The 21,836-nt window shown below is 42.8% G+C and overlaps 1 protein-coding gene across 3 annotated transcripts in view; it reads left to right on the top strand.

Moving 5' to 3' along the window:
* Nucleotides 1-21,836, top strand: part of LOC124554816 (syntaxin-binding protein 5) — a 981,379-nt gene that overhangs the window by 213,728 nt on the left and 745,815 nt on the right. For all 3 annotated transcript variants that reach the window (XM_047128475.1, XM_047128476.1, XM_047128477.1), the window contains exon 2: nt 8,023-8,120. In XM_047128475.1, the coding sequence (XP_046984431.1) occupies nt 8,023-8,120 (98 nt within the window). The remainder of the gene's footprint in view (nt 1-8,022; nt 8,121-21,836) is intronic.

Genomic DNA, 21,836 nt, shown 5'->3' on the forward strand with positions numbered 1-21,836 from the left:
CTTGGAATATTTGAATTTAAGGTAACTGCCTCGGATGCAGTCTATCGACCAGTCACTGCTTTTCCTGTAGAACTTCAATGATCAATGTATTGGAGGCAATGCAAGAATAGAACATAAAAGAAAGAAAGCGAGAGAGAGAGAGAGAGAGAGAGAGAGAGAGAGAGAGAACGCGACACCACGCCCACATTTACTCCGCACCCAATCAGTAACGTTGTAAGCTGTTTCGGAAAGGTCAACATAAAGGTTTGCACAGTTTTGTCCAACGTATAATTCGTCTAAAAATGGTATTTCAAAAAATAAGTGGAGACAGACGTAATACACAGTTGAGTGTAGGCCAATCTACACATACATGGACAGTATTCTCTTTAATTAGCTAAAATTCACATGTGGAAGCACACAATCTCACTCTGTGTGTGTGTGTGTGTGTGTGTGTGTGTGTGTGTGTGTGTGTGCGCGCGTGTCGCGGGTTGCTGCAATGCGAACTTGTCTTTTTTTGTTCGTAGAGAAAATGCCTCGATAAACAAACAAAAAAATTAGGAATAATGGGGATTACTTACTATGTTTTACTTTCTCATTTGATGGAGATAACATAAATTGATACTATTTAGCATTGACTACCTGCACGAGAAAGTATTTTCTGAATTAGTGTCACGACTGATTTATTTTGGAGTAGACTCAAAAATGTCCAGCCTGACCCCAGAACACTATGTTAACTGGCCTTTTGTTGAGATGGGAATATAAGGCTTCCTACTAATTTCGATAAAATATGATATGCAATTGCATAGTCCGTGTGGAAACGTATTTGTTAGTTAATGTGCTTTTTGTAAAGTAAATATTTTTAAGGCCTTTGTTTTGCAGGTTTCTTTTTTGATAAGATCCAAATGGTTCAATGGCTCTGAGCACTATGGGACTTAACTTCTGAGGTCATCAGTCCCTTAGAACTTAGAACTACTTAAACCTAACTAACCTAAGGACATCACACACATCCATGCCCGAGGCAGGATTCGAGCCTGCGACCGTAGCGGTCGCGCGGTTCCAGACTGTAGCGCCTAGAACCGCTCGGCCACTCCTGCCGGCGATAAGATCCAGACTCACCGGGAGGTGCTACTGTGTCCCATTGCTTTCTGCTTTATATTCGTCCTCCAGTCTATAATATGTTACGGTGAAAACTTTAAAAAAATTTCCGTACGGTATCTCGTGCGGAAATATAAATTTTGAAAGGTTTTCTTTTTAAATAAACCATCATGAAAAAAACAATAAATACTGCTCCCGACGAGACAGCCCTTTCTGATGTGACCAGAAGTTCCCAAAAAGCCATTGGAAACAAATTTGGAGACATTTCCTTTCTTACTCTGTACTCTAACGTTTTGTAAGATACGCGTTTCGATAATATAGAATGCAATGTTGCCGAAGGTTGAAAGCAATTCTGTTAAGAGGAAGAAAGTTTCACACGTTTCAGTATTACTGACACTTCGATAAGCAGCGCGTAGATTGCATTAATAAAATCCGCTCCAGATATTCTCGCATTGGGTTGGTGACAGGTGACATGACAGCTCGCCGTCCGCGCCAATCAGTAGTAACTGGCACGGTGGCTACAGACGATCCAGATTTAGTTACCACCAGAGCTAAATGAACTCTTCTCATCTCCCGGCCAGCTATTTTGCTTATCAGCTATTACAGGCGCGATTCTAGTCTCTGTAAGTGCTTGTTGTCTGGGCGAGGAAATTGAGTTTCCAAAATACGAGCGCGCGTACGTCGTATGTATTCGCGTAGTTTAGCGCTTTTGGGCGCAAAGTGCTTCCATCAGTTTGCTTCACGCGGCTTGCAAATCTCGCCACTTTCGCCTGGAGCGCGCTGCGGAGGCAATTCCGCAACATTCGTTCCCTCTGAGCGTCAACGATGAAATGTGCGTGGTTTATGTGGAAATTGGCAGCAGAATCGACATACGTGAAAAGCGTGTCGCTCGTACTTCTCGCCATAGAAATGTTCGTTTGAAAAAGCTTATGGAGGAAGATAAAACTGTTGGTTTTATAGCTTAGTATAACTGGAATGAACGTTCCTTTTTTTAAAAAAAAAAGAATTATAAAATGGTTGTGACGGCTGTGATAGTGTCGACGGTTCCTTTTTAACCATCTGAACATTTGGTGCTGCCACGCTTTTTGTTTGTTTAATTTATCCTGTACACGACGCGTTAGGGAAATATTTCCAATTTCAAGTGCGATTAATTATTCACACAGTTCATAACTCAGTGTGGTGCGTGTTTTTATAAGTCCGTGCAACGATCTGGAAATTTAACTCTTATGGAAACGTACGAAGAGGTATCTTTACCTTCCTTTCATGTCGTACAGATATTTGCAAATACCAAAGAAGTTTTACGTTTAGGATTTTCAGTGTCGTGTACATAGATCGCACATGCTGATCGCCATTTACAAAGTTCACTTATACACCTCAAAAACAAAAACATGCACGAAAAGCGTACAGAGTTGCGTTACAGATCGTAAGCAGAGCATATATGTTAATTTTGCAGTATAGGGAACATCATCATTGACACGTTCAGCGTTACATGCTAATGTAATCAGTAAAAGGTTGCAATTGCTACATACTGTTGTAAAATATTGAATACGTTAATTCAGTCAACGTTTGGGTGGCGTTTTGAAGTTAAACTAAATGTTTTTACGGGAGGGTGTAGGAAAGCCAAACATCTTGTTGTTAGATAAGAAAGTGCTGAAAGTGATGTTGATTATGCATATTAATGAACATATTCCCTATTCTTAGAGCGTAATTTCTACGCTCTTTTGGCGATCTGTAACTTTTTTAAATTTCTGTTATAATTTTCAGTTGTTTGATCGAATGGTGTGATTGGTTAACATGTTTCTACGGATTAGGACACTCAAAATTCAATAGGTATATTTTCTTTAATATCTGCAGGACTCAAAACGTTAGTAATATTGAATTTTGGTGAGTTTGCATTTACAGTGAAGTTTCCGAAAACTTGCACTAGCTCACATGCACCAAGAATCGCATTTAAATCGTCAAATTTTATGAAAATATTTAAAAGCGCACGTTGCAATGGGACTGCGCCTCGAAACCGGTGATGCACCAAATAAGGAAACTAAGAGCGTTGACTGGCAGCATTGATTAAAAAAGGCTGACAAAAAAATGTGATGCTGCACGGCGCCGGATCGTCATCGTTGGTGAGCACCTGGAGACAGGTGCTATTCTTCCAATGTTTTAGAGGTACAGCAATGACGTCATTGAGCGAGGAGACATCGGGTTTGACTTAGGTAGTGATTTAGAGAACTGTGACGGCACAACGGTGTGTCAAGGTCGTCCTGTATCCGCATGTGTCGACTCTCATGCGACACTGTCCTGGCGCCGTTTTTCAACAGGACGATGCTCGTTCACACGTGAAACGCATCTCTTCGAACTGTCTGCGTGACACTGAGAAATGAGATATACTGGCGGCCAGCAAGGTTTCCAGATGTGTCCCCCATAGAGCATCTGTGGGACCAGCTCAAACGTCAACTACGTCCCAACGGCAGTATCCAAGATATCAAGAACCTATGACAACAGCAGCGTTCCAGCTTGCCTCAGGAGAGTATACGACGGGTTTGAGAACCTGATGAACCGAATCAGTGGATGTATCCAAGCTGGAGGAGTCGGAACGCCATACTGACAAATGGGGGCAAGTTCTTGTAAATTTGACTCTATTTTGTAATCACTTAAGTAACATCATGTACCTTACAACCCCGTGAAGTTGCATTTCGTTTCCTCGCTCCCTTCCGGGTGCTTCACTTTATTTTGTCCTGCAGTGTGTGTGTGTGTGTGTGTGTGTGTGTGTGTGTGTGTGTGTGTGTGTGTGTGTGTCATACCCGGAGACAACAGTAAACCACTAACAATTGTACACTGAAGAGCCAAAGAAACTGGTACACCTGCCTAATATCGTGTAGGGCCCCCGCGAGCACGTAGAAGTGCCGCAACACGACGTGGCATGGACTCGACTAATGTCTGAGGTAGTGCTGGAGGGAAGTGACACGATGAATCCTGCAGGGCTGTCGATAAATCCATAAGAGTACGAGGGGGTGGAGATCTCTTCTCAACAGCATGTAGCAAGGAATGCCAGATACGCTCAATAATGTTCATGTCCGGGGAGGTTGGTGACCAGCGGATGTTTTTAAACTCAAAGAGCGTTCCTGGAGCCACTCTGTAGCAATTCTGGACGTGCAGGATGTCGCACTGTCCTGCTGGAATTGCCCAAGTCTGCCGGAATTCACAATGGACATGAATGGACATGAATGGATGCAGGCGATCAAACAGAATGCTTTCGTACATGTCACCTGTCAGAGTTACATCTAGACGTATCAGGGTTCCCATATCACTCCAACTTCACACTCCATACCATTACATAGCCTCCAACAGCTTGAACAGTCCCCTGCTGACATGCTGAATCCATAGATTCATGAGGTTGTCTCTATACCCGTACACGTCCATCCACTCGATACAATTTGAAACAACTCGTCCGACCAGGCAACATGTTTCCAGTCATCAACAGTCCAATGTCGGTGTTGACTGGCCCAGGCTAGGCGTAAAGCTTTGTGTTGTGCAGTCATAAAGGGTACACGAGTGGGCCTTCGGCAGCGAAAGCCCATATCGATGATGTTTCGTTAAATGGTTCGCATGCTGTCATTTGTTGATGGACCAGCATTGCAATCTGCAGCAATTTGCGGAAGGGTTGCACTTCTGTAATGTTGAACGATTCTCTTCAGTCGTTGGTCCCGTTCTTGCAGGGAATATTTTCCGGCCGCAGCGAAGTCGGAGATTTGATGTTTTACCAGGTTCCTGATATTCACGATACACTCGTGAAATGGTAGTACGAGAAAGTCCCCTCTTCATCGCTACCTGGGAGATGCTGTGTCCCATACCTCGTGCGCCGACTATAACCGACGTTCAAACTGACTTAAATCTTGATCACCTGCCATTGTAGCAGCAGTAACCGATCTAACTATTGTGCCAGACACTTGTTGTCTTATATGGGCGTTGCCGACCGCAGCGCGGTATTCTGCCTGTTTACATATATCTGTATTTGAATACGCATGTCTATTCCGGTTTTTTTGGCGCTTCAGTGTAAGTCGCCAAGAAAGCTATTCAACAGCAAGTTGTTTCATCTTTGGAATTTTAGCTAATAAATAATTGACGAAACAGAAGTATATAAACCCATATCATATACCGGTCGTGGATTTCAGTCTTAAAATTTGAGTGCTAAAGTAATATAAGAAAATAGATATTAGATCTTCCAGAGCAAGCGGAAGGAGAAACCCAGCGAAAGGGGAGAATGGGAAAAAGACTCAAATGATTACTTGGAAATTAGGTATCAGCTAGGTGACCAAGGAAACAATAACAAAATACACTACAGAAATGTCGATAGAATGGCTAAATAACCACAGCATAAGAAGAAAATAATAAAGGTAAGCATCAGCAGGCTGTAGATCCCCGCAAATACAAAATTTTAAGAAGAAAATATTTGGTAAGTTGGTGAAGATTTCGTCCTGAAATCAAACTCATTATTCAGCCGGACATGATTCATGCAATGCCTCAGTTCTTAAGTGATTAAAATGTAATAAGTAGCCGGCCGCTGTGGCCGAGCGGTTCTAGGCGCTTCAGTCCGGTCGCAGGTTCGAATCATGCCTCGGGCATGGATGTGTGTGATGTCCTTAGGTTAGTTAGGTTTAAGTAGTTCTAAGTCTAGGGGACTGATGATCTCAGATGTTTAGTCCCGTAGTGCTTAGAGCCATTTGTAATAAATAAATATTTCACTCCCGATGCGTTAGCTCTTGTCATGAACAAATTCGAGGCATCAAAAAATCAGTAAATGGTAATTTTTTAGACTTTGAGATGATAGTAGTGTACTAACGTTCCAGTCGTATGAATACAGATGTAATGATTATGATCATACTATTGCTGTTACCGATGCCTGTAAGAATTAAATGGAAAGATGAATGTTACAGCACACAAGCTATGTATTTCAGGTCGCTGAACAATGTTAAGATGCACCTGAAATGCAAATGTAAAAAAAAAGTGACTATGTACGCGGAAAATTGTATTAAATAATTTCAGTTTGTTTCATGATACCATATTAAAAATGGTGTACGGAAGTGATAACGTAATGATAGAAGGGAAATAAAAAATAATTATACTGTAATAACAACATTAGTAATAAGCAGCAATACCCTGCAATCCATACGAAGTTAAAATTGCTTGTCATTTGTAATAATAAATATTCACTTGCTATTAGCAGCGCGTCAGAGGCTGTAAATATTAATAGGATAGTAATCGCCTCTGACAGAAGTAATTAGGGCAGCTTTCATTCTCGCAAATAATGGAGGGGCGTATTACGCATTGCGGTTGTGTTAGTGTTTTTATTTTACGCAAAGTCACGCGACAGAAAATGTTTCTGTAAACGTTATTGCAGTCTGCAGACAAAACTAGTTGGGAATTTCTTCGGAAAAAAATTACGAAACAGTTCGCATATAGAATAATATATTCGTTCATTAAATACCCATCTTGAAATTAATGCAATCATATGTAACGCCATGAGTAGCGAAATAAATTAAAAGTAGCTCATATGCTGTTGTTTCTCCATAGGAAGTGTTAAGTTTTCAGGGTAAATGATCATTTGCAGCTGCTGCTGGTAATAGTGTGTGTGTGTGTGTGTGTGTGTGTGTGTGTGTGTGTGTGTGTGTTTGTTTTGGGCGGGGAATTGTTATGCTTAACTTGTGATATTTCGCCTGTGTTTTTGTTGGCTTTCGGTTGATAAGACACAGAACTGACTTTCTGTTAAAATCGTTGGTTTCAGCTTCTGACATAAGCTAAATGTATTGTCCTAGAATTAACTTGTATTGATTTGTGGAGCAGTGAAAAGTTTACATTCCTCTAATGGAAATGATTATTGTTAGTATGCTATCACTGTGGGAAGCCATTCTGAATAATAGTCGTCGTCGTTGTTAGTATTGTTGCTGCTGCTGCTTCTTCAGCAGCTACTACTACAACACTACTACTACTGCCAGTGTCGTTAATCATTGTCACCAAGACCGAGCGAGGTGGCGCAGTGGTTAGACACTGGACTCTCATTCGGGAGGACGACGGTTCAATCCCGCGTCCGGCCATCCTGATTTAGGTTTTCCGTGATTTCCCTAAATCGCTCCAGGCAAATGCCGGGATGGTTCCTTTGAAAAGGCACGGCCGACTTCCTTCCCCGTCCTTCCCTAAACCTACGGTCGCAGGTTCGAATCCTGCCTCGGGCATGGATGTGTGTGATGTCCTTAGGTTAGTTAGGTTTAAGTAGTTCTAAGTTCTAGGGGACTGATGACCACAGCAGTTGAGTCCCATAGTGCTCAGAGCCATTTGAACCACTTAGCCTTCCCTAAACCGATGAGACCGATGACCTCGCTGTCTGGTCTCCTTCCCCAAAACAACCACAACCATCATTGTCACCAATTCAGTATATAATGTTCCATGACTGCTTTAACTGTCAAAAATATTTAAAAATTGAAAATTTTGTTGAGATGTTATTTCATGCTTCTTCGTATGTGAATGTGTCTGGAACATCTCCAGATACGTATTAGGCTTAACAGAATTACAGAAATTCTGTCTGAATTTATTCTTGTTAGTCTTGGAAATGCAGGAACAGGTGCTAAGACCTATTGATTGCGTTAACTATTACTTCAGCATATTCGTCATTATTTGCTATTTATATGCAGCACTGTATGACATCAATACAATGGAACTGTTTATTATAATTTTTATAAAGTAGCGTATTATAGAAGAAGTTGTGAGACAAGTCAGTTAAAACTATCCTCGGCTTCTGGATTTATTTTGTATTAAAACGTTTGGAACATTGTGTTTTGCTATCAGTAACTGCATAAAATTTTGCTTTTCAGGAAAAAAATTTATTATTTTGAAACTAATTTTCATAGTATAAATGTCTATGAAGATCATTAAATACAACTCCTTGTTTTGTTTCAGACCTTCCGACATGGCTTCCCATACCAACCAACGGCGCTGGCGTTCGACCCCATACAACACCTACTGGCTATAGGAACCAAAACCGGCTCGCTCAGAATGTATCCTTTCATTAAAGCGCCGTTTTTAGTTCACCTCACAGTACTATGGGTAAGTGTCCTCATACTTTTCGCTCAAGTTGAAAAAGATTTGGTGGGCAAATCTGACACGTAATTGGTCTACATCCTATAGGAAAAATATAGTGGTTGATTTAACCTAACGATATCGTCGTTTGATCACCATCATATTCTGCAAAACACAGCGCCTAGGTTCATTAAACTAAAAGAGCTAAAGAATTCAGCATTCCTCTCCATGAATAGGAGAAACATCAAGTTGGGTAGAACTCGGCATTCTGAATTATAAAAAAATGGTTCAAATGGATCTGAGCACTATGGGACTTAACTACTGAGGCCATCAGTCCCCTAGAACTTAGAACTACTTTAACCTAACTAACCTAAGGACATCACACACATCGATGCCCGAGGCAGGATTCGAATCTGCGACCGTAGCGGTCTCGCGGTTCCAGACTGTAGCGCCTAGAACCGCACGGCCACTCCGACCGGCTCTGAATTATATTCATGATTGTTACAGGGTGGCAGGATTGCGTTGTGTGATGTGTTGCTACTGCACTGAATAGCTCGGCAAGGAAAAATACAGAATACCTCGCCAAATAACGAGCAAGTCACAGAACATTTTAATTTAGCCAATGTAAAACCCTTACAATCGCTTCGTCTATATTAGTTCTAGAATGCCGTTAAGTTCAACATGCAACACAGATTCAATCTTCCCCATGCGAGTGTGTTATCGTCAATAGTGCATAAATATTCTCACTTGTTTAGATTCGGAGGAGGGTCTGTTTTGAGGTAACAGATTCAGAGTGTAATATTCATGAAACGCTAATATAGCCTATATTAATGCTGTATTGTATCCGTGCTATCAGAAGACGGGATTGCTGGTAACTGTTTTCTAACAATCAGATTTCGTATTGCAGTGTACACAGAGCACAAAATCAGGTACGCACCGGTAGTTAGATTCTTGTGTGTGTGTGTGTGTGTGTGTGTGTGTGTGTGTGTGTGTGTGTGTGTGTGTGTGTGTGTATCTTAATAGCCACTAACGAACATCGAGAAGATATTTGTTTGTTCTGATTGATACTTATCAAGTGCTGTTAATCTTAAAACGAAGTTGTAACCCTAGCTTCCCCCTAGTTCTGTAAACCTCAAATAGCTGCAGTGGTTTTTTAGGTGTATATACTTAACCTTCTGTGTGGGATCCTTCTAATAGGTCGTCTACACAGAAGCTACACAACAAAGCGTTTGATGCCACTGGGAAAATGTTTCAATATACCAAAGCCAGCTGTTGCAGCATCGAGTATCAAAGGTAGTTGGAACAGTCCCATAAGTGACTAGATAACATGTATTTCAACATCTGTTCATATGGTGATTACCGCTTTAGACTTACCAAATAATTACTATCATCAGAATGGAAAGACATTTTAATACAGTCACGCAGTGTCAACTAAGAGAGCCATATTAAAGGGGCGGAATTCCATAATAATGAATAATAAACTTGCTTGAATAATGGGACCAGCCATCAAGTTATCACTTTGTGCTACTCCATTAAAAGTAATAAGAACCATTAAATAATACCCCCAACTTAGAAGTAGAAGTGCAGTCATTGAAACAGCACGATGTGGAGAGTAATACTTAGCACCAGTAGTGTAGCGAGAATTTGAAACATCTATGTGTCGCACCTGAATATAATCCCTCATGAGTGCAAAATATTCTTTTCTCAAGTTCGGCTGCCTTTTAAAACTTACGATGCTCCTGTCTTGGAGAGGCTTGTTGTGATCCACCTTACGATTTACACTCATTTAAGTCGTAACCGAATCATAAACTTCTCAGATTTATCTTGAGCTGTGCGTCGCTAAAAGTAAGCTCCACAAAATTTATCCTGCGTACATATGGGTGTTAGTAGACAGTTGCCCTAGCTCAAGAAAGATTTGTAGCTTGGTGGCGAAGGTGTCACTTCTGACCAAACTAGTACTGACTGAAGAGGAAGGCGCATGTATCATACATCACCACCACCATCATCATCACCATCATCATCATCATCATGTATTGGTGAAGTCATCGAATTTAGTGTCGTTCTTCGTATGGTGGTGGTATTTCTCCAGGCTTCCCGTACCTAGCAGGACACTGAAGAAAAACGGAGCGACATGGAGCAGTGGTAAGACACTATACTTACAGTAGAGAAGGGGGAGGTTCAAATCACCCTCCGACCATTCAGATAATGTTTTTTTTTCATAATTTCACCAAGTCGTTTAGTGTGACAGCAGGGCCGATCTCTTTCCCAACCGGAGCTTGCGTACCATCTCTTATGACATCGTCGTCGATGTAACACTAAGGTCTTATCTTCCTTCCTTTCTTCAAACATCTTTGCACCCTGGGTTAGATGTAGCTGGGGACGCTTACATAAATCCGAGTTACCGAGGGGTAGGTAAAATGAGACATTCTGACATCTTGCGTCTATGAAACGAGACGTTAAGTTACTGTGGGACATTATCCAAAACAGCACAAGTGGTTTTAATTTATAAAATCATACTACCCGGAGAAGAAAAAAAGTACACAACTGTTAACCCGCTGACCTTGGTCCACATTTAGTTTTTTAGTGCGTAGTCCGAGCGGACACTCTGCACCAAGGCTGAAACAAAGAACATTGAATTTAAAATAAAAATCATGTCTGCTGACTTACCAGATACGCGCTACAGCATATGTAGTTAGCCGCAGAATTGCTCACTGCAGATGCCTCCATGCTACGTGCTCTGAACAAAAAGAGACGCTGCACCAGGGCACCAGGTAGGAGCAACGAACGCAAAGTGCCACTAAGAGTAGAAAAAGGGACACGTTCCAAAGTCTTACAGGACAAGAATTCTGAGAACAGCTACTACCTAGCGACTTCTATTAATGAGAATGTACTAGTAGTTGCTCTTAGATTTGTGTGTATGCCAACAGCTGTTAGAATCTCACACGCACATTACAATTGAGCCACACCAGATCTCTACCAGTTTAGGCTGGACTAGAGCTTGACGAATACGAGATTCCAAGCAGAGGGTTTGTTAGCGCAGCATGTTCTAAATTGTCTGGACGATAAAACGAAACATGGTGTGTGGCAAATCTTTCCATAAAGGAAGCAGACACCTTTAAAGGGAATGGTATACGAAGGAATAGTGTGTGTGTGTGTGTGTGTGTGTGTGTGTGTGTGTGTGTGTTTGAGATACGGAAAGGGTGGGCAACACGGAAGTATCAAAAGGCGCAAACGTCCTTTCGATCAGCACCACAAGTGTAGACCATTTGTCGTTTGTTATTTTACGAGCTAAGTAAAAGCGAGTCACTTTCGTAGCGTTGTCTGCGTGCTTTTGTAGTTTAAATCACCAATCTCTTGTGTGTTTGTGCATTTACGAGGCATACACTCCACTATATGGACTGTGTAATATGGATTTACGGCGTCTGTAGTGCCATTGTTTAGTATGGATTATGACTGCGATTGCTGTTTTTGGGTGCGAGCTATGTTGTAATTCCACCAGACACAGCTTCAGGCTTTCGTGCGTCCTGTAACGCAGCTAGAGGCTGTTACCAGCGGATATCACAGGGGGGGGGGGGGAGTTGAGGGGAGAAGACGGGGAATCCAAAGCACGTTCAGCACATCCCAAGCGTCTCCAATCGGTCCATTACTGCAGTCCGCCCGGTTACTGCCCACATTGAGGTTGACCCCTCACCGGTGCTCAAGTGGGAGGTCATTCTAAGGTGTGGCAAGAAGCGAAAGACTTTCTGGCAGACCAATCAAAAGACCTCCACGGTTTGTGTGACAAACAAGTATCAGGCGCTGTCTGTGGCTGATAATGATCCTGAGCCAGCTGCAGTTGTTCGCACTGTACCTGAGGATGCTTTTCGGCCTGTAAGGTCCGTTCATTTACAGAGGGTGGGATTATTATGGTTTGGGAGCTCCAGTGTTCGGGGTGTGAGCGAACCCGTTTGGTATATGGCTGCCATGGAGGGGAAGAAAACCAGTGTGCACTCCGTGTGGAATAATCGCAGATGTGAAAAGGATAATTCCGAATACCAGAAATATCATGAAGTGCAGGCAGCTGCAGGTGGTGGCTCATGTCGGTACCAACGATGTATGTGTCTTTTTTGACCACTGGAGTGGTAAAGACAGGCAGTCTGGCCTGTATTACAAAGGCAGAGCTCACCATCTGCGGCATCGTTATTGTGGGGCGAGTAGAAGGTCAACCTCAGTCTCAGACGGTTCTGAGTCTGTGGAGGCTGCATATTCTTTGGTTTGGGCCCTAGATTGAAGAAGTGTCAGGATCCACCTAATAGATCAGGCGTTACTGCACGCAGAAGGCGGCTACATCGGTAGCGGAGGCTATGAGGAACGGAGTGGGCGGTGGTTATTTTGTTAAATGTGCTCCACAGCTCTAATATATTTGAAGAAATTTGACTTACCACTGTAAGCTGCTGTTAGTGAATAGCGCTGTATTGACCACTGGTTTCGGTAGGAGGAACCATTATCAAGTCTACATAAAAATCTAATATAGTAAGAACATCTTGGTAGAATAGGTTAACAGGTGAAACGTCATATCCAAGGTAACAGTTGTCTTGCTCAAGAAAATTAACATCAAAACCTTCTGTACGGCTGTATGTTCTCCAACGAAATAACACAGATTTGTAAGAGTTGTGAGACATCCTTGATCGGTTCAACATTTAAGACATCGTTGTTACAATTGACAGTAGAAGCGACCGTCGTGATAAAATAAATGAGAGCTAGCACAAAAAGATATAAATGTTCTTTTTCCCACGTGCTGTAACAAGAGTGGGATAGTAGAGAAAGTCTGACAACTGTTCTGTTAACCCTTTGCGAAAATTCTTCGATGTGAATTACGGAATAATCTTGCAAATCTGGACGTACATTAGGACATTTGTTGGCGTCGCAGGATCAACGTGTACCTTTGTTCGGAGAAGACCGCCGCTACCGGTCACCCATCGTGGGCAGTCACCTGTTGAATGACAGGCATTGCTATTGACTATCGCAGATTGTCAAAGCGGATAGAAGAATCATGGTGCAGAAAAATCGTTTGCTTTATCTTGAGAAGACGACACCACCACCACCACCACCACCACCACCACCAACAACAACAACAACAACAACAACAACAACAACTGATGAGCAGTCGTGTAGCCGCAACCATTACCTCGCTAAGGGGTTCAGAAGCTGCTGCACCGCTGTTAACCACGCATCATAAGACACAGAGATCAGTATGAATTACTTTATTTTCTTACTGCTGTTTTGCCGAATCTGCCTTCATGAATTATGTTGTGGGTCATTTGACACAGAAATGGAACTCTAGTCCATTACATTATTGTTCAGATTGCAGTCTTGAAGTTATTTGGAGCGAAAGAAAGAGTTTTACGTAAGATAAAATGTAAAGCTGTTATCCCGTAGGCTGAACACCACAGTCCTTTTCTAGAAACGCCCCTATTGGAGATGGCGTGCCCTCGCCTTCCTCCGACCTTCGAATGGGCATACCCAGCAAGATACAGGGCGACTTACAGCTTAACGTGGACTCCTAGCCACGCAGCAGCTCGGCATTTACAAAATTTACCAAGCGTGAAACAAGTGATAAGGGACAGATAAAAATCATAGGACTGAGTGGGGTCAAATTTGGAGATCTTTGGATCAGTTAAAGAAGTGACGCAAATGAGTACAACAAAAAGCTTTGACATGAAATTAAATTGGTTTGATTTCGTCACTAACTACAAACAAATCTAAATCTCACCGGTTTCCTGATATTTTGTTTTTGTTCTAAACACTTTCAAGGTTTCATGGCTGTCCCGGAAAGATGGTCTTGCCAGTCCGTTGTCGTGCATCCTAACTGAAGTAACAAAGCTATACTTAATCTACTTAATAGCCTCTTGCTATGAGGGGTCTCGGCATTCTACGATTCTTCGTACGCCTGTGCGAATCAGCACTATCATAATTATTGCTCTAAATTGTGCACTCTGTTTACATCACACTGTACAGAACAACCAATTACGTACTGGAAACATTTAATATGAACTAACGTATACTGATGAGGCAAAACATTATCAACACGTGCTTAATAGGGGGTGTGTCCACTTTTTGAATGCAATACAACTACTATTCTGCGTGAGATTCATTGCCGAAGTCCTTGGTATGTTTCCGGAGCTTTGTGGCAACATATGTCTACGCACAGGTCACACAATCATCGTAAATTACGAGCCATATAGCGTCGCAGATGTGTTCCATCGGGTTCAGATTATGCGAATTTGGTGCTCAAGTGAGTTCACTATCATGCTCCTCAACCCACTGCAGCACGCTTCTGTCTTAGTGACAGGGCACTTGTCCTGCTGAAACGTACCATCATGCTTCGGAAAGACATCATGCATGAAGGGATACAGGTGGTCCGAAATAATGTTTACGTAATCCGCAACTGTCATCATGCTTCCGATTACTACCACAGGTCCTAATGGAAGCCCAGGTGAACGTCCTTGATAAGGTAATACTGACCTGCGCTTGTTTCGAGCAGCATTTTGCCTGGACCATGGCGTATCTGGACCCTATTATTGACCTGGTGTAACAAGGAACATGATTCATACGACCAGCCCGGCCCGTGTAGACCCATGTTGAACTATTTTCGCTGAACATTGTGCTCCGAAACACTTTCCCTGCACCAACGCTGTAGTCTGTCGTCAGATATGCTACAAATCGTTGCCCATCCTTCTTTACAGAGCGGCGAAGCCTCCGACCTCCATGTTTTGTGATGAGGCGTGGGCGTAAACACCTCGTCGCTTACTGTGGTTTCACTCTCTAAATGCTCACGACGGTAGCACGCGAGCAGACCAAGTGTGCCATTTCCGGGATGATCGTTCCCAGGCGCCGGCCCATAACAATCTGTCTTTTGTCAAAGTCATTTATGTCATTGATTTTTCAAATTTCCGGCGTACATTTTTACTAGAATGAGTCCCCATTTGTCTCCGCTACACTTAGGAACGTCCCTATCAGCGTCACGTGCCCGCAACGCCATCTGATGGCCCTCAGTCTCAGGGTGGGCAGTGGTCATAATGCTTTTGGCTCGTTAGTGTATATTGCTGGAATAAGATTGAGCAAGGACGTTACGGAGCTCTACTTTTGAAACTTTTGTGCATTTATCGACCGATTACCATAGTTCTGGGTCCCTTCGGTTACGAAAATTAAGGCGTAGCGTACTCCCTAAAATGTGCCGTAAATGCACAAGCTAATACTTCGTGTTACGGAGTCTGGACCTGTTCAGTCACGCGTTTCTGAGTGCCACTTCTCAATTTTAAACAAATATTTCGCATAAGGATCATGACCACAAATCATAAACACCATGCTCTGACTTCGGTTAAATTGTTTCAATTTTAGTCTTTCCCATTCATCAGCGATTACCGAATGAAGTCTTCTAGCATACTCAAAGCATCGTTCACTAGCCTGCAGCCAGTGTAGTCATGAAAGCTCCGTAGAGTCCAAGGCGTATACTTGGTTGCACTTGCCCCGTTACATTTATATAGCTTTAGAGTCACATTCGATGTGCCTGTACACTCTCTCTTAATTTGACTGTCACGTTGTACGCACGTAATGCGTGCAGCGGTATGCTTAATCTGAAGTTCTGGCGGAGGCTATCAAGTTGGTAATAGATGTTGGAACATCACTATTAGATGTTCGAGGCGTGTATAAAGATCGCTTGGACTGATAAACACGATACGCGTCGATAGCAAGGCACGAGTACATAAAAAACCACAGTAGGCAATGCTTCATGGAAGATGTTAAATGGCATGATCATTGACACCTGTTACGTATATACTCGGGAACGATGAGGGAACCTATTATCCGATCAAGCTCATCCATCCGTTTGCTTACAACACTCAACAGGTGACGTAATGCACCACATCATCACTCTTGAAGTGTGTCAAAAGGAATTGATGAATACACTATTGACCTGGTGGTGCTTACGTGACATACCCCTTCCAACCCAATCCCTTCGGCCCACTGTTTTTATATTGCTTGTCCGCAATCGTTCTGAACATACTTGTCCAACTAATCCGCTATGGAGCAGATGTATATAGTCTCTGTTGTGGGTACACTTGAGCGCCAATGGTAGAGAACGGCTCCCCAATAGTTAAGACTCCCGTGCCGTGGAGTCCACTACAAAGCCAAAGTGTGCATACATGTTTTGGATGGATGTTTCGGATTGGACTTTCTCAAGAATAGCTCAGTATGAGCAATGAAAATTAGGCAAATGCAAAGGTATGACGATACTACCACACCAATGTTTGACCGCGGGACAAACTTAAAAATAAGGGGTGAGTACTAAACAGTCCCAATATTGAAGAATAAAACTACTTGCAGCGAAAAGGACACCAGGCCCTAACGGAATTCCGTTTCGATTTCGCATTGAATACGCCGAGGAATTAGCTCCGTCGCTAGTTCAAATTTGTCTTGCTCAGCGAATTGTCTCGTGTAGCTGGAAAAAGAGCACTGTTCGCTTCTGTTAACAAAGCGGATAACAAATCGCATGCAGAGAATTAGAGATCAATATCGCTGGCGCCTGTCTGTTGCAGGCGCCTACGGCAAATTCTGATCGTAAACTTTGTGATGTTACTGCTCGAAAAAAAAGAAAAGAGGAGAATCTCTAAGACTCAGCGAGAATTCAGGAGAACAAAGCATATGAAACACAGCTTACTTTATTCATACACGATGCCTTGCAAACAGGAGATGCACATGAACAAGTCGATTATGTCTTCCTACTTTTTCGAAAGGCGTTTGATTGTACGATATCGTCGACGACTGTCGAAGATACGATCACTGTGAATATCTTGGCAAGTATGTGATGGGCTCGAGTAATATTTGACTACTAGAAACCAGTACGTCATACTGGACGGCGAATTATCGAGAGCAACAACGTAATATCGCGTGTACCCTAAGAAAGCATATTAAGATCTCGGACGTTTTCAATATACTCTACTTGAAAAAAAAAAAAGCGAGGCACGCAGAAGACTTAGTCGAATGTCAATGTAACTTCGTACAGATATGTAAATGATAAGAGCTGCAATTATCTGTGACAGGTCGAATAACCACCAGTATGCATTAGTTTCGTTCGTGTTTAGTGTTGTCACCAGGTGTGTGAAGGTATATAAGGGTCGTGAACAGCGTCAGATGTTGAGTGCTCAATGTAAAGGACACGTAGACGCCGCATACTCGTGTGATACTAAGTTATCAGAACGTGGCGGAGTTTGAAAGGGACCTCATTGTGGGACTCCATTTGATCGAATCGGGCAATATCCGCAGTTGTGGGGCATTCGGATGTGACAGTGGCCAGATTTTGGACTCCACGAGAACGTGAGGTCAGGGATACTGGTCGACGAGGTAGCGGTCGACCACGACTGACCACCACATGGGAGAATCCCCGTATTGTGCAGCGAGCACGTTGTTGTAACTTCTTCACATGTGCGCCTGCCATCCGAGAAAAAGTAATGGACTCTCAGCAGCATTTTGTCATCCCGCAGTGCTGATTAAAGGCGTCGTATTGTGTTCAGCGTTTCTGCACCAGACCGGATGACCATCGTCAGCGAATATGGAGGCGTCTTGGGGAGAGATCACATTCTTATGGTGTGGGGAGCGATCAGGTATGACTTCAGGTCACGGTTGGTTGTGGTTGAGGGAAGTCTGACGGCACAACGTTACCTCAGCGTCCTCACTTGTTACTCCTCATGCGACAGCACCATGGTGCCATTTTTCAACAGGTAAAAGCTTGTACATTCATGGCACGTGACTCTCGGAACTGTATGCACGTCATGTATACTCCTGTGTCTAGCAATATCCCTAGATCTGTCCCCGATAAAACATACGCGGGACTAGCTCGGACGCGAACACAGTCCCACTGTCAGTACCGGGAAATGAAGGACACGTTAAAACAGTTGTGGACGAGCTTACCTCAGGAGAGAATACAGTGGCTTTCCTAACCAAATCAGTGCACGCATATAGGCCAGAGGGATGCGTCATACTGGTAATTTCCTTGTAAGTTGGACTCGATTTTGTAATCACTGAAACACAACACATACCCTCTCAAGCTGTGGAATTTCACTTCGTCTCCTCCTCCGGGGATCTTCACCTTTGTCAGACAGTGTACATTTACGACATCGGGTATGATCAACAGCGGTATAAAGCTGTTCAGTGGCGACGCTATTTTATACAGGGAAGTATCGTCGTTTGAAGATCGTAAAGAACTGCAGAAAGATTTGGACAAAATTTCCACAGGGAGTAATTAATGGCAGCTCCCTTTAAGTGCGGATAAATCCACGTCCGTTCTTACAACAAAGAGAGACAGCGGTATAGTATCTGATTACAAGATTAGTGGTGACTATCTTGAGCAAGTGAAGTGATATATGTATTCAGGGTTAATGCTACGAAGTCATTTGAAGTGGTACGATCACTTGCAATTGGTCTCAGGGAAGTCGAGTGACACAGAGATTTGTTGGAAAGGTTGTAGGAAAATGCATTGCATCTGCAGAGAGAATTTTATGAAAGACACTAGTGCGACAAATTCGAGAGTATTGTTCCAGTATTTGGAGTCCGTTTCAGGTAGGCTTCACGAAAGGAGCTGAAAGTATTTAGAGATGCGCTGTCAGGAGCGTAACAAGTGGGTATAGGTCATAGGAAACAGTAACATACATGGACGGGGAACGTCAGTGGGGATATTAGGAAGAAAGTTCATACGGAGCCCTGTTGGTATATTTAGAAAAACTATACTCGAAGATGGGTAAATGGTTCTGAGCACTATGCGACTTAACTTCTGAGGTCATCAGTCGCCCAGAACTTAGAACTAATTAAACCTAACTAACCTAAGGACATCACACACATCCATGCCCGAGGCAGGATTCGAACCTGCGACCGTAGCGGTCACGCGGTTCCAGACTGAAGCGCCTTTAACCGCACGGCCACACCGGCCGGCCCGAAGATGGGTAGTGTGTCCATTATGCTCCAGTCAGCGTGTATCTGGCGTAGTGTTGATGAGAATAAGATGCGGTAAGAGATGGAGGGCATGTACAGAAGCATATACACAATCATTTTGCTCTCAGTATATGAATGGAATAGGAAAGAAAATCAGTGTTCGTACCCTTTTCTGTGAACTGTACAGTGGCTTGCGGAGAAAAAATAGAGCTTAGTTGTGAAGAGGTAGAGATAAATGCATTAGAACACGCGTAATCACATTTACCTCGAACTGTTCATGCCTCTACTATCACCAGCTTTCACATCCTCCTAAGCCTCTACCTCTAAAAAGTTGCCTCTAAAAAGTCAGCAACCACTTATCACTGGATACGCAACTGCGCACTAAATGATGCATCGGCCAGAAAGCCGAGCGGTTAAAGGCGCTACAGTCTGGAACCGCACGACCGCTACGGTCGCAGGTTCGAATCCTGCCTCGGGCATGGATGTGTGTGATGTCCTTAGGTTAGTTAGGTTTAAGTAGTTCGAAGTTCTAGGGGACTTATGACCACAGCAGTTGAGTCCCATAGTGCTCAGAGCCATTTGAACCATTTGAGCATCGGCCAGAAAGCTTTCATTATGTCCAGATGGCTACCTCCGTAATTAGTCAGAAGGTAGCAACTAAAAGACAGTAATGGGTGTATTTGTAGCAAAAGGGTGGATAAGAAATTGCATTGAACAGAGAGAGAACAATAGAGTTCAGCGAACTGGAATACAATTTAATTAGTTAATGAATTTGACTGTGGACTTAGCAGCCTTCACGGACATTGCTCCTTTTGTGGACACCGGAAAAACTATTCTACTACCTATAGGATCCAGCTTAGTCTTTCATCAGGTATGTCTGTTCTAAAACAAGGATAGTCTGAAGGAGGTGCAATGTGATGGTGTTCGTTTGTGGTCGGATCCAGTAATCATCATGTCAGCAGGGGAAGAGCCAGTAGGTTGAGCTGAAGACCTAAAAGTTTGCTCGAACTGGCTGAGTACAAAGGAGCGTCACACGGCATGTGGTACAGAATACACCAGCGTATAATAATTGCTGCATAAAACTGAATAGATATCAGTTTATTGAACCGTATACTTTGTTGGCCAGTCCGCCGATGCACTGAGGGGCCTGACGACAATATGATGTGTTTTAAAACTGTCAGCGAACGTTTGATTAAAATTTTTATTCTAATATACGCAGCCTGTCCCGTACGTGAGTAGATATATCAATAGTCAGTGTTGAAGTTGTAAATTGTCGTTGCTGCGTTGGAAAAGAACCAGAATTTCATGCAATAATAGAAAGCACTGAAGCTCAAATCGTTATTGGCAATGAAAGCTGGCTAAAGCCCGAGATAAATTCAATCCAAAAAATTACAGAGGACCTGTCGGTGTTCAGAAAGGATAGTTTACATACAGCTGGTGGAGTATTTGCCGTAATTGTTTATCTTGTCGTGAAATTGAATTAGATACTACCTGTTAATTAGCATGCGTTGAGGTTATATTTGACAACCAGAATTAATTAGTAACTAGTTACTTTTACCCACCCCTGACAGAAATGATACAGTTGCTGGAATGTTCAAAATGGCTCTGAGCACTATGGGACTTAACTTCTGAGGTCATCAGTCCACTAGAACTTAGAACTACTTAAACCTAACTAACGTAAGGACATCACACACATCCATGCCCGAGGCAGGATTCGAACCTGCGACCGTAGCGGTCACGCGGTTCCAGTCTGTAGCGCCTAGAACCGCTCGGCCACCCCGGCCGGCGCTGGAATGTTCAAAGGAAGCTTCAGCCTCATTTAAATTAGGTATCTCAATCATACATTTATACTTGGTGGTGACTTCAATGTGCCCTTGATACGTTGGTGAAAATCTATTTTTATCGTCTATGGCGGGCGTGGAACATTGCCTGCAGGCATACTAAATGCTTTCTCAGGAAATTATTTTGAACATATAGTTCAGGAGCCCATTCGAAATGTAAATGGTAGTGAAAGCATATCTGAGCTCTTAGAAACAAATAATCCGGAGCAAATATGGAGGATCATGACGGTTGCCTGGGCTAGTGACCACAAGCTCGTAGTAGTGAGACTGAATGTCGTAAGATGCAAACCCACCAAAAGTAAACGCAAAATATATGTTTAAAAAAAGCAGATATAAATTCACCTGACACTTTCCTAACAGTCAGTCTTCACTTCGACCAAAACAGATACGTAAGCGTAGGCCAGATGCGGCTTAAATTCAAGGAAATAGTATCAACGGCAACTGAGGGGTTTATACCAAATAAATTAATAAGAGGCGGAACTGATCCCCTATGGTACACAATATAGGCCAGAACACTGTTGCAGAACCAACGAAAAAAATCGTGCGACATTCAAAAGAACGCAAAATTCCCAAGATTGGCGATGTTTAACTGAAGCTCGAAATTTAGTACGGACTTCAATGAGAGATACTTTTAATAGTTCCCACAACGAAACCCTGCCTCGAAAATTCAAAGGGATTCTGGTCATACGTGAAGTACACCAACGGCAAAACAAAACACAATCAATACCTCCACTGCGCGATACCGAAGGTAATATTATAGACATCAGAGCCACTGAAGTGTAGTTACTAAATACAGTTTTCCGAAACTGCTTCACCAAATAATACGAAATAAATATTCCAGAATTCGAATCAAGAATAGCTGCCAACGTTAGTGACATCGTAGTAGAT

This window comes from Schistocerca americana, chromosome X (genome assembly GCF_021461395.2).
Source record: "Schistocerca americana isolate TAMUIC-IGC-003095 chromosome X, iqSchAmer2.1, whole genome shotgun sequence".
Taxonomy (NCBI): Eukaryota; Metazoa; Arthropoda; class Insecta; order Orthoptera; family Acrididae; genus Schistocerca; species Schistocerca americana.